The following is a 12,885-nucleotide window of genomic DNA, read 5'->3' as shown; positions in this document are numbered from 1 at the left end:
AATTGAATCAGTTAAAAGTATAGCAGTAGATTAAAATATCAATGAAGTGGAACGTTATACTTATGAAAACAGTAAATATACACACAATACGCTATTTGAAAAGACTTAAAAAATCTTCGACATGGCAGCAAATATTAAGTTTTTTTTTTCGGTACTATTCAGACAAAATCTGAGGCAAATCCTTTCCCCTTTAAAATTGCAAGGAGAGATATTAAGGGTTTAAATGATATTTGCGAATGTTACAACATCGTTGACAGCTAAAAAGGCTGACGTAATGGTTTCTGGGGTGGATGTGTGAGGGGGGGGGCAGGAGTGTGTGTTATTGTAAGTTCATCCAAGCTCGAGAAACAAGTTTGAAAATGTCATTTAAAGCAATAATTGTTGGAAAACCAAATTGAGTTTTAAACAAAATAACATTTAATTTTGGTTTAACGTTTATACTATTATAATTGTTAAAAAAGCAGAATGAACATAACAAAACGTCTCTTTTTATAAATTTTTTTTAGGCTTTTAATTGAAGTTAAACAGTTATAGATGAAAAGAAAAAAAAACTTACAATGAACGTTGATATGATACGTCGCATCAAGATAATGACTTCTATATATTTTTTCGGCATCATATACAATGTGTATATACGAAATCAACGCATCCAAGGTGTTGGAAATTTTCTATTATTTTAACCCACCCGCTACAAAAAGCCCAACTATGTAAAACTTTCAACTTCAGAACCATTTTGTTTGTTACTTGGTAAATGGCAAATTTTATTAGAAAAAAAGAGGTTTATCTATGAAATAAGCGAAAATGTTCTACAAATTAGTGAAAAACTTCCTATAGTTGAAAATATGAATGTCTCTAAAAACAGAGTGAATGCTTAAAGAAGTTCAGATATACCAAAGCAAGAAGGCTTAAAGAAAACTTTCAGAAAAAGGCTGACGGAACAAATTTGTCATTTAAAAGCCTTTTTAAATATTAAACTGATTATAAACCACAATTATAAAAGGTTAAAAACACAAAAATAACCGATGAAAAATTACTAATTCAAGATGTATCGTCCTTTATACAGCTATTTCTAAAATTGTATTTTAGAAATCGCTGTATAATGTTTTGTATGTATTAACACAACACTTAGTCAATTTCAGAAGTAAAAGTTTTTTAGTCTTAGAGCGAAGGTATATAGGGGATACTTAACTTTAACGTTTCTCTGAGTCATTACCTGAAAACTTAAAAAATAATTTTTGACATGTGTGTATTCCCTCTAGCATGCCGAATAACAATGAACCTCAGAATTTTTACTATTTTGCTTTTTTACAAGTTTAAACCATTAAAAAAAAAAAATACCAGTATGCCATCACAGGCAACTAACTGCTCCAATGATGGCACACTTTAAAGAAATTAGACAAACAAGAGTTTTTTTTGTTTTTTTATTAATGGAAACACAACTTATCAAAAAAAACAAAATTAAAAATAAATCTTTGGTCTGTAAGCATAGTTCACATATAAATTTTTTTCTTCTTCTATTTATGCCTGCACATAAACAATGACACCAAGATCTGCATTTTTGACAATAAATCCATGGTTCTTTAGACCAAGACAGCAAATAAAGTTCATAACAATACAAAAATGCTGTATCAGATTCAAAATCCATTATACTATTACTTCCTTTAATCTCCTCACTGCAGTATTTTTCTTCAACAGTCGTCTTTCTTTTTGTTTTTCTAACAAATTTTTCCTTTTCTTTGTTATCTTTTTCTTTTGCTTTATCTTTTAATTCTTGGATATCCGGTGTGGTATTCAGAGCTCCAGTTTTTCCACGTTTTCATGCCCTTTTCAATTCAATTTTAGGGGTTGCTAAAGGCACTGGACACAACTTTGTGTACTAGATCTTATCCTTTCGTTGAAACAGAAGATCTAATGCATGTGGAAGCTTCTGATGGGGGAGATTTCATTTTCAAATGTGTTGGTTTCTCAAACTCTTGTATTTCATCTTTTATCTTAGCTTGATTACCTTTTTATGCGCATTAAAATTTATTTCAGGCATTTTTTTCAACTCATTTTGCAGACTTTCCTATGATGGCAACTCCTCGGTATGCCATCATAGGAAAGAGTCACCATACTTATTACAACAAGCTGTGTCTACCTTATTCTACACATAGCATTAAAATAAGCATTCTAATAAATATACAAATCCTGCAGATGAAATGCATGAAAATTTCACTTCTGTATGATATATTATAAAATCGTAATTCTAAATATATGAGGGCATTAAAACTACAACACCACATGCGAAAATTTATGTTTGTTGATTACAAAAGCATTATTTACTACAAAAGGATGAATTTTCACCAGAAGTAATGAATTACTAATATACACGTGTTGGTCTAATCACTCATACACCAAAACCAATATTTTTGGAAATATGACCAGTATGCCATCATTAGCGCTATGCCATCATAGGCACCTTTCCCCTATATAAAGATAATTGCCAAAAACAGCGTGTAAAATTTATATTAAAGGTTTAAAAGGGTTCCCAAGAAAATCCTTCAGATGTATGAATACATATGATTGAGCAACGAAGCCAAATTCCAGAATCTTTTAAATTTCTCCTAAAAAAGTTGTAAGTTGCGAAAAACGAACTTCTAATAAAAATATTTTTTATTTTTATGTCATAAAATTGATCTGATCATGAGACATTCATTTTGCTCAATCAGGTCAGGTTATAGAAATACTGCACGCCTATTTTTTTTTTTGAGAAAAACATAATTTTCAAGAAATCTCTCATTTTCATCCTAGTAATGCAATACATTGCAATAATTATTTGTTAACTGAAAAAAGGCTCAATTTAACTCCTCTATTAACTTTAAACTTAAAAAAAACTTGTGAATTTATCGAATGCAGTAAATAAAAAATCTATTTCCTGAGGAAAGAGTTATTGGTTCGTCCCGTTTAAGACACCAACAATATTCAGCTAACATGTTTTTGTTCCAACGTCCTTGATATCTGGTCTCCATCGTTTTTGTATCCTGGTGGAATCTTTCACCCTGTTCCTCGCTGTCATCTCCACAGTTTTAAGGAAAGTAGTCAAGACTTGACTGGAGAGTATGCATTTTTATTGACATGCAAGCTCTGAATATGTTTCGAATGTCAGTGAGTTTATGAAAAGCTTTTCGAAGCTTTTCATAAACTCACTGACATTTGAAACATATTCAGAGCTTCTTTTATTTTCCAGAAATCCTTCAATTACTGTGCTGAACGTTCGCCATGCATCTCGTTCAATGCCTACCATTTTGATATCAAAATCTTTGTCCTTTAACAGAGTTCTAGTTTTGGGTCCGTCAAACATACCTGCATCTAGCTTGGCATCACTAATCTGTAGGAACTTTTGTAATATATACTTAAAAGCTTGGCCTTCTTTATCAGTACTTAATTTTTGACCAAGTTTGATATTGAGAAGAGGAAGTAAAACATTTTCTGGAGGGACTGTGGTTTAGCTATCACGTTGTAGCTGCCAATTGTGAATGCCTGAATAACTATCTGCCCCACTATCCCATAGGCATAAGAGGCAAAGGTATTTTGTGTACACCCCTTGCACCCCAAGAAGAAAGCACACAACCTGAAAAGAAAAGAATTATTCATAAAAAATCAAATCTTATCAAGTTAAAATATATTTCTATTTCTTTCTAAAAAATTACCCACAGGTATTTTCAAAGGAAAGCTTTATATTGACAAGAAAACATAGAAAGTATTTTACCTTAAGGTCACCACATATTGATTGCATCAATCAATATTTTCATGTTCTTGTAGCTTTCTGTCAACTGAGCTGAATGTCCGATAGGTACAGATGCCATTTTATTGCCAATGTGTAGGAGTACTGCCTTTAGGCTTCTGCTAGAGGAATCATTAAAGAGCCTCCATTCTCTTGGTTGGTAAGAAACACCAAGTGCCTCTATTAAGCCTTTTACATCATTACAATATGCCAACAAGCTAGAAGAATCAACTTCAAAGAACCTTCTAAAATTTTCTACTCTGTTTCTATACCGATAGAAGGTAGTTTCTTTAGCGAGGAGATTGCTCTCACTAAGACAGGAACCAAGAAGTTGTGCATTCTCTTTAGAAAGACCAAGATCTCTGTTCAAGTCATTTAATTGACTTTGAGTGAGTGGTCTTGGCAAAGTCATGCTAGACATTGGCTCATATGTCACAGATATGTTAGGTCTTCCACTTTTACACCTTCCATATCCTCTTCTAGTTCGCCTTTCTCAGGTGGAGAAGGAGCTGGAACTCTTGAACCATGTGGCACTGGCTTAATGGGAGAAAGAAATCAGGATAGAACACCATGTGTTTTTTTTTTCTTATTGACACCTGAAAAAACTCACATATCTATTTTCAGATTTTTATCCAATTTTTTTATACAACTTAAAAAATTTTTTTGTTGAATTTCAACACAATTTTTATAAACAATTCAAGCTTCATTAGACTATAAAAAAAGCAAAATATGTTTGGATAAGTTAAATATTGTTCTTTTAAGAAATTATCTTACTATGAAGATTGGTCATACAAAAATAGCAGTCTGTCGTATGGTCCTTGCGTACCATCTGTACACCAAATGACATACAGTTTGCTGTACCCTAATTCCAGCGCCTAAAGGCTACGACACAGGCTTTGGAGCATATATGTGGGGCAAAGCCCAAATATCTATCTTGCAAGGAACTCGTTCATAATTGAAAAACAAATACAAAGTAAGCTACTTAGTTAGTTAGTTAGTTAGTTAGTTAGTTAGTTAGTTAGTTAGTTAGTTAGTTAGTTAGTTAGTTAGTTAGTTAGTTAGTTAGTTAGTTAGTTAGTTAGTTAGTTAGTTAGTTAGTCAGTTAGTTAGTTAGTTAGTTAGTTAGTTAGTTAGTTAGTTAGTCAGTTAGTTAGTTAGTTAGTTAGTTAGTCTCTCAGTGAGTTAGTTGGTTAGTTAGATAGTTAGTTAGTTATTTAGTTAGTTAGTTAGTTAGTTATTTAGTTAGTTAGTTAGTTAGTTAGTTAGTTAGTTAGTTAGTTAGTTAGTTAGTTAGTTAGTTAGTCAGTTAGTTAGTTAGTTAGTTAGTTAGTTAGTTAGTTAGTCAGTTAGTTAGTTAGTTAGTTAGTTAGTCTCTCAGTGAGTTAGTTGGTTAGTTAGTTAGTTAGTTAGTTAGTTAGTTAGTTAGTTAGTTAGTTAGTTAGTTAGTCTCTCAGTGAGTTAGTTGGTTAGTTAGTTAGTTAGTTAGTTAGTTAGTTAGTTAGTTAGTTAGTTAGTTAGTTAGTTAGTTAGTTAGTTGGTTAGTTAGTTAGTTAGTTAGTCAATCAGTTAGTTAGTTAGTTAGTTAGTTAGTCAGTCAGTTAGTTAGTTAGTCAGTCAGTCAGTTAGTTGGTTAGTCAGTCAGTTAGTTAGTCATTCAGTTAGTTAGTTTGTATCTTAGTTAGTTTGTTAGGTACTAAGTTAGGCAGATACGTGAAAAATGACGATAGATGACGATAAATGAGGACAATAATTAAAATGTAGCTACTTTGTAAAATCTTATTACTTTAACTAAAGTTTTAGTACTTTGTTAAAATAGCATGAGAACTAACGCTACCCCACAAGCTTTTTAAAGTTCTTTTTTAAGGTTTCAGCAACCCATCCGACGTTGCGAGAAACACCTGATAGTTACTGTGAAAAAAGGTATTGGCCAACAACTCGACTGTCGCGTTTTATTCTTTCCGGGGTTTTAGGGACGGGTCATTTAGAAAACAAAATGTAAAAGAACTAGAGCGTCGTAACTTTGTTATATGTTGAGTTTTGTGCCCGTCGCAAGTTTGACGTGTTTTAATTGAAGGAATGTTTAGTTCTAGCTTTACGTTTTTTTCCTTTAATGTAAAATAAAGGGTTGTCTGCGCATGCTGTGATTTTTGTTTCGACTTTGTCAAGTGTTATGACTTTGATCATTTGCTTTATTTCGAAGTGTCTCAAGAGTGTGTCAGCTTGGAGTATGTATGAGTTTTCGACAGCGGACGTCTTTGTCTTTACCCCTCTTGTTTGTTAGACATGACGTGCAATGACCCGTTCACTTCTTTTCGTTGACGTTTTTTTTCGCATTTCAAAAAACTACTGACCAAGAGAACGTGCGCAGAAGAAAAATGACAAGGTAAAACCAACAACAAAAAACCATGCAATTAAGGATTACACACAGACAAACACGCAAGTGTAAAAAACGGAAATTTTTTTTTTTTTTTTTTTTTTTCGTGCTGCCGCTTTTTTGTTTGTTTTTTTTTGTTTTGTTTTGTTTTTGTTGCTGCTGCTGATGCTAATGCCGTCACTGCTGCTTAACCTCGCTCTTTGTTTTTTTCTCCGCTAAATATACTTTTTTGCTGAAATCCTAAGGGAGCTAAATTCTTACGGAGGCGCTTAAATCTTCTTTGTTATTTTCCTACAGCCTATAGATGGTCGCCAATCTGGGCACGTGCGTGTTCACTTTTTATTCAAGTTACGTTGGATCCTTTCAAAACTTGGAATCTTGAACATGCACGTGACCTGTGAGGTAACCGAACTGTTTTTTCTCCCTCAGGTTATAACTTAAAACGTTTCAAAGATGGCGTGTAAACCCCACCATGTATTTTTTTGTAACGGGATGCGTGTGCTCTTTTTATCCCCTAACAGCTTTAAAAAGAGATTTTGAACCCCCCTCCCCTCCCTTCCTTACACACACACACACACACACACACACACACACACACACTTCTTTATATTCTCCTTAGTGTGTTTAAGCTCATGCCGTCATGTTTTTAACAGATGTGTGGCTATGAAAATAGCCTTTATTTTTTATCTTGTGTTCAGAGTACCGTTTATTTGGCTGCTGGTTTTGGAACCTTTTCGTTCTTCTTGGGAAGCAAAACGGCTTGTATGTTTGGCAGCACACCGCCACTGGCTATAGTAACACCTGACAACAACTTGTTCAACTCTTCGTCATTGCGAACAGCTAACTGTAAGTGTCGAGGAATGATTCTAGCTTTCTTATTGTCACGAGCAGCGTTACCGGCCAACTCCAAAATTTCGGCGGAGAGATACTCCAAAACAGCAGCTAAATAGACAGGTGCGCCTGAACCGATGCGATTGGCGTAGTGTCCTTTGCGCAAAAATCGGTGAACACGACCGACTGGAAACTGAAGTCCGGCTCTGAACGATCGAGTCTTTGCCTTGGCTTTAGCTTTTCCTCCTTTTCCACGTCCTGACATTTTAATTTCTTACACTGAGAAACAACGAGAGACAACCTAGAGATATTTGTGCGCGCTTTGAAATCAACTTACAAAATTCCTTTTTCTTATCAAAAACATTTGGTCTCGAACTGCACTTTTTTTAACGAATAGAAAAACTCCGTCAAACAATGCGCAAATTAGTTAATCTTTGAAGAACCAATGAGCTTGCGAGAAACAGAAATGTTCTCGAATTGGAGACCACAACTGCGCTTTATATAGGAAGTGATTCGGTTGCTTGTAATTTCAAATTTCAATTCTCTAAAACTCGTCGACATGTCTGACGCTCCAAAGGCCGGAGGAAAACAAGCGCCCAAGGTGGCCAAAAAGGGGGAAAAACGCGCTGGTAAGAAAGGCGGCAAGATCGCTGGTACTGGAGACAAAAAGCGCAAGAGAAAGAGGCGAGAATCCTACGCCATTTACATTTACAACGTCTTGAAGCAAGTTCACCCTGATGTTGGTGTTTCTTCCAAAGCGATGAGCATCATGAATTCTTTCGTCAACGACATTTTTGAAAGAATCGCTTCAGAAGCTTCACGACTAGCCCTCCAAAACAAGAAATCAACCATCTCTTCGCGTGAAATTCAAACAGCTGTGCGCCTCTTACTTCCCGGTGAGTTGGCCAAACACGCAGTGAGCGAAGGCACCAAGGCTGTTACTAAGTACACCAGCAGTAAATAGATGGAGCGCTATCTAAACGGCTATTTTCATAGCCACACATCTTGTAAAAGCATTGTACGCATTAGAACGCCTTAAATTGTAGTAGAGAGAAAGTACTTAAAATGCAATAGCTAGGCAGCCATTGTTTGCTCGTTTTAAATTGCGACACCGCGTCTAAAGAGCGAGCGCTTTTCTAGACTTGCTTTTTTTGATGTTTAAACGTATAGCTTTTGCATCCACTTTGGATACAAAAAGTTATTACAGTAGGTAAACGCGTGAGAAAATCTTTCAACAACTACTTGAGCGCCACCTTTTTGCTTTTGATCAAAACCTTAGCCCTTATGACCCACCCATCGTTATTATTTGCTGCTACTACCACACTTTTGCTCCTTTTTTCTTTTTTCTTTTTTTTTTTTTTTTTCAAATGTATTGCGCGCATCTTTAGGAAATCAGACTTAAAGCAGCGCTTTAGATAAAAATCACCTTTCTAGCCCGATGATGGTGAGCAAAACACTTTATGTGTCAAGCGTCTACTCTAAACACTCAGTTAAACTATGCCTCGCTAAAAAACATTACTTAGAAATCAATTCAATTGCTTTTCATTTCGATTGAAACAAACTGAAACTGGTAAACTAAACCGTTTTTACACACCCCCTCTGCTTATCGCGGTGCAGCGTTCAAGTTCTAGATTGCCTATTAACGTTTAAAACAGATGTGTGGCTATAAAAATAGCCGTTTTTGATTGCTGAGGTGTTCCCCTTTTAACCACCAAAGCCGTACAATGTGCGACCTTGTCTTTTTAATGCGTAGACAACGTCCATAGCGGTGACTGTCTTTCTCTTGGCATGCTCTGTGTATGTTACAGCGTCGCGAATAACGTTTTCCAAAAAGACTTTTAGAACGCCTCGAGTCTCCTCGTAGATAAGTCCAGAGATACGCTTAACACCACCGCGACGAGCTAGACGACGTATGGCGGGCTTTGTGATTCCTTGGATGTTATCACGTAAAATCTTGCGATGACGCTTTGCGCCTCCTTTTCCAAGTCCTTTTCCTCCTTTACCGCGACCAGACATGATTAAAATTGTTTGAAGTTCAATTACTGTCTTTTTGCGTTTCTTTTTGTTTTTATTATGCGCTGGAAGCGCGACTTTTACCCTACATAGATGGAAACATCTTCGTCAAACAACCAATCGCAACGGTCCTTCGTCAAAAAGCCATCTGAACCAAAAAAACAAAAAAAAAAAAAACCAAAACAAACTGCCTTGTTTTTAACGCGCGTTTTCGCATTTAACGCTTTTATCCGTTCGCAAACAGAGCAGAAAAGTTTCTTTTCGGAATTCCACTACGTCGACCTGTCTTTGAAGTGTTTAAAAAAGCAGAAATTGTAGAGGCGAGACAAACGCGCTCTCTTTTCCCGTAGCCAAAAAACACGCCTACGTGGCCTTAATGCCTTATTTTGCATTTGTACTTGAACCAATCAAAGAGCACTTTCTTAGCACCAATCAGAATGCAGCTTTAAGTCGCGGCAAAGTCTAAAAATGTCAACAAAACGCGTTAAATTGAAAAACTTCAAAAGTTCAACTTAAACTGATAAGTGTAAGCGTAACTTACAATGGCCCGCACAAAACAAACAGCTAGAAAATCTACCGGCGGTAAAGCACCGAGAAAGCAGCTGGCAACAAAAGCAGCAAGAAAGAGTGCCCCGGCTACCGGCGGAGTAAAGAAACCCCACAGATACCGACCCGGTACCGTAGCTTTGAGAGAGATCCGAAGATACCAAAAATCGACAGAGCTCCTAATCAGAAAACTACCCTTCCAGCGATTGGTTCGCGAAATAGCTCAAGATTTCAAGACTGACTTGCGTTTCCAAAGCACCGCCGTCATGGCCTTACAAGAAGCTTCAGAAGCCTACTTAGTGGGTCTCTTCGAAGATACCAACTTGTGCGCCATCCATGCAAAGCGTGTCACTATTATGCCAAAAGACATTCAGTTGGCGAGAAGAATCAGAGGAGAGCGAGCTTAAAAAATGGTGCTTCTAAACAAAACGGCTATTTTCATAGCCACAAATCTGTTAAAAACGTTGTCGGCTTAGTGCCTTAAAACAAAACAAAACAAAAAAAAAAAACAACAAACAAACAAACACAAAGTAAACAAGTTCTACGCCTGGAACTTTGTTTTTAGAAAGATGTGTGGCTATGAAAATAGCCGTTTGACAAAAAGCGGGGTAGGTTAGGTTATTTCTTTTCCACTTTTGCGATGGTTTTCTTGGCTGCAGCTTTCTTCTTAGGTGTCGCTTTCACTTTCTTTACTGCGGGCTTTTTAGCAACCGGTTTCTGGGCGCTCTTTTTTGCGGGAGTCACTTTTTTCTTAGGAGTAGCTTTTTTCACTTTCTCTTTTTGTGCGACTTTTTTCACTGACGCAGCTTTCTTTTTTGGCGTGCTCTTCTTTTCAGCAGGCTTCTTTACTTCTTTGGCTTCTTTTTTGTGCTTCTTGGCGACTGCAGCAGGCTTCTTTAACGGTTTGGGCTTAGCTGCAATTCTAAAAGAACCCGACGCGCCAGTTCCTTTCACTTGTACGAGCTCGCCAGCAACCACCATGCGCTTTAAATTAATCTTGACTTGCGAATCGACGTTTTCACCCACCTTGTTGTTGGCCTTGACGTGCTTGGCGATAGCTTGTCTTGACGACCCTTTGCGTTCTTTAAGCGAATTAATAGCATCGACAATCATCGCCTTGTAGGGAGCATGATCAGCAGGCTTTTTAGGCGCAGACTTCTTTGTGGCCTTTTTCGGAGATGCAGCTTCAGTCATTTTTTTTTTGTCGTGTTTCAGAGAAACGTTGCGTTCGTTTTTATAAAACTTCTAGATGTTTAGATGTTTTTATTTTTCAAGCGGAGTTTTATGCGGACTGTCGAGGAGACTTTTTTTTTTTTTTTTTTGCTCCACCGTCAGACTGCAAAGTGTGTTTTCGTGTTGACAGGCAAACCTCCACAGCTCGCGTCTCTCGCTCTCTTAAAGCTTCATTAGTTTTGAAATCTTCTAAAGAATAGTGACGCTTTGTAAATTGCGGCGTTTCGGTGCCACAGCATGTTAGAAGCGAAAGGTATCGCATCAAAACATCGAAAAAATAGTCTTTAAAAGCAATCGAGTGCGCGCATGGCCAAATAACATCAGCGCTACTTACTCTGGACAAAGCAGCTTAATTTCATCAAGAAACTGAACCATATGGCTTCCCAAAAAAGCTTATGCCAATCTCTTCTAAGCATTTGGTACCATACAAACTCAATAGAGGCGAAGGGCACAAACACGCGCGATTGCTGGAATATTTAATGCGTTAGCAACGCGTACTAACGACGATTTTTAGTTCAGACCAATTCTTTTTCTAAACACAGAGACACAACAAAGAACATTCCATGAAAAAGGAACACTATGTTGTGCTTATTCGTGTTCGTTAACAAAAACGATCGAAGGCTAAAACTGCGATAACGCAGTCAACATATATAAAGTCGCGGACACTAGAAAAAAAGGAAAAACTTAGCAACCTGAAAGTTCTGGACATCGTAAAAAAAAAAAATAAATAAAAAATAAAATTCATTATGGAAGGTAACGGTAAAAAAACGTTTGAGGAGATAAGAGAATGAGTGACGAATGCACAATACGGGGTCCATTCGGTTCTTCGTCTTCATAGTCATCGTTCGAGCGAAGCTTGGTGTTTTCTTTACAATTGTGCAGTCTTGGGAAGGCATGCAACTTTTGTTCAAGTTCATAAAGGCAAAACTGAATTAGAATATGGCGATTTTAAAAGATGCTCTACATTTCCGTTTGCTTTTCAAAGTGCAAATTTCGCTTTTGATTTCATGCGCTCATAACTGGCATTTCAAAAATGACACTTTAACACTCGTGAAAAGTGAATTTGGCGGCTTTTGCATGATGCAAAGTTATTAAAATCGCGCGAGGCATCAGTTATAAGGTGTTCACAACCGAAGTTATTGCAGATCAATTCCATCTCTCGTTTTTTCATTTTCAGAAAAGTTCATTTTTCTCCGCTTTATAACATCATAACCATTAGGCTTAGCTGCTTTAGCCTTAGCGAGGTCCTTGACATTAGAAAAGCACCAGTTGGAATTTTATTTTTGCTAAAAATAAAGGCTAACAAATGCAACAGAAATATCTATCTTGCAAGGAACTCGTTCATAATTGAAAAACAAATACAAAGTCAGCTACTTAGTTAGTTAGTTAGTTAGTTAGTTAGTTAGTTAGTTAGTTAGTTAGTTAGTTAGTTAGTTAGTTAGTTAGTTAGTTAGTTAGTTAGTTAGTTAGTTAGTTAGTTAGTTAGTTAGTTAGTTAGTTAGTCTCTCAGTGAGTTAGTTGGTTAGTTAGTTAGTTAGTTAGTTAGTTAGTTAGTTAGTTAGTTAGTTAGTTAGTTAGTTAGTTAGTTAGTTAGTTAGTTAGTTAGTTAGTTAGTTAGTTAGTTAGTTAGTTAGTTAGTTAGTTAGTTAGTTAGTTAGTTAGTTAGTTAGTTAGTTAGTTAGTTAGTTAGTTAGTTAGTTAGTTAGTTAGTCAGTTAGTTAGTTAGTTAGTTAGTTAGTTAGTTAGTTAGTTAGTTAGTCTCTCAGTGAGTTAGTTGGTTAGTTAGTTAGTTAGTTAGTTAGTTAGTTAGTTAGTTAGTTAGTTAGTTAGTTAGTTAGTTAGTCTCTCAGTGAGTTAGTTGGTTAGTTAGTTAGTTAGTTAGTTAGTTAGTTAGTTAGTTAGTTAGTTAGTTAGTTAGTCTCTCAGTGAGTTAGTTGGTTAGTTAGTTAGTTAGTTAGTTAGTTAGTTAGTTAGTTAGTTAGTTAGTTAGTTAGTTAGTTAGTTAGTTAGTTAGTTAGTTAGTTGGTTAGTTAGTTAGTTAGTTAGTCAATCAGTTAGTTAGTTAGTTAGTTAGTTAGTCAGTCAGTTAGTTAGTTAGTCAGTCAGTCAGTTAGTTGGTTAGTCA

At 36.0% G+C, this 12,885-nt stretch overlaps 2 protein-coding genes and 1 pseudogene across 2 annotated transcripts; 2 read left to right on the top strand and 1 right to left on the bottom strand.

Annotated features, from left to right (window-relative positions):
- Positions 1-6,843: 6,843 nt before the first annotated feature.
- LOC149887907 (histone H2A, orphon) lies at positions 6,844-7,233 on the bottom strand. The gene has a single exon (XM_090088969.1). It carries the CDS (start codon positions 7,231-7,233, stop codon positions 6,844-6,846), a length of 390 nt encoding a protein of 129 aa, XP_089945095.1.
- Positions 7,234-7,527: 294 nt separating this feature from the next.
- On the top strand, positions 7,528-7,932 carry LOC149887906 (late histone H2B.L4 pseudogene; annotated as a pseudogene).
- A 1,591-nt stretch (positions 7,933-9,523) lies between these two features.
- LOC149887905 (histone H3) lies at positions 9,524-9,934 on the top strand. Its single transcript, XM_090088968.1, has one exon. The coding sequence runs from the start codon at positions 9,524-9,526 to the stop codon at positions 9,932-9,934; it is 411 nt and encodes a 136-aa protein (XP_089945094.1).
- The last annotated feature ends 2,951 nt before the right edge of the window (positions 9,935-12,885 follow it).

The sequence above is a fragment of the Hydra viridissima genome, unplaced genomic scaffold, assembly GCF_058129835.1.
Source record: "Hydra viridissima isolate aposymbiotic clone 2 unplaced genomic scaffold, HvirCarnegie_v1 scaffold_5, whole genome shotgun sequence".
Classification (NCBI taxonomy): Eukaryota; Metazoa; Cnidaria; class Hydrozoa; order Anthoathecata; family Hydridae; genus Hydra; species Hydra viridissima.
This window is presented reverse-complemented; position numbering and strand designations above follow the sequence as displayed.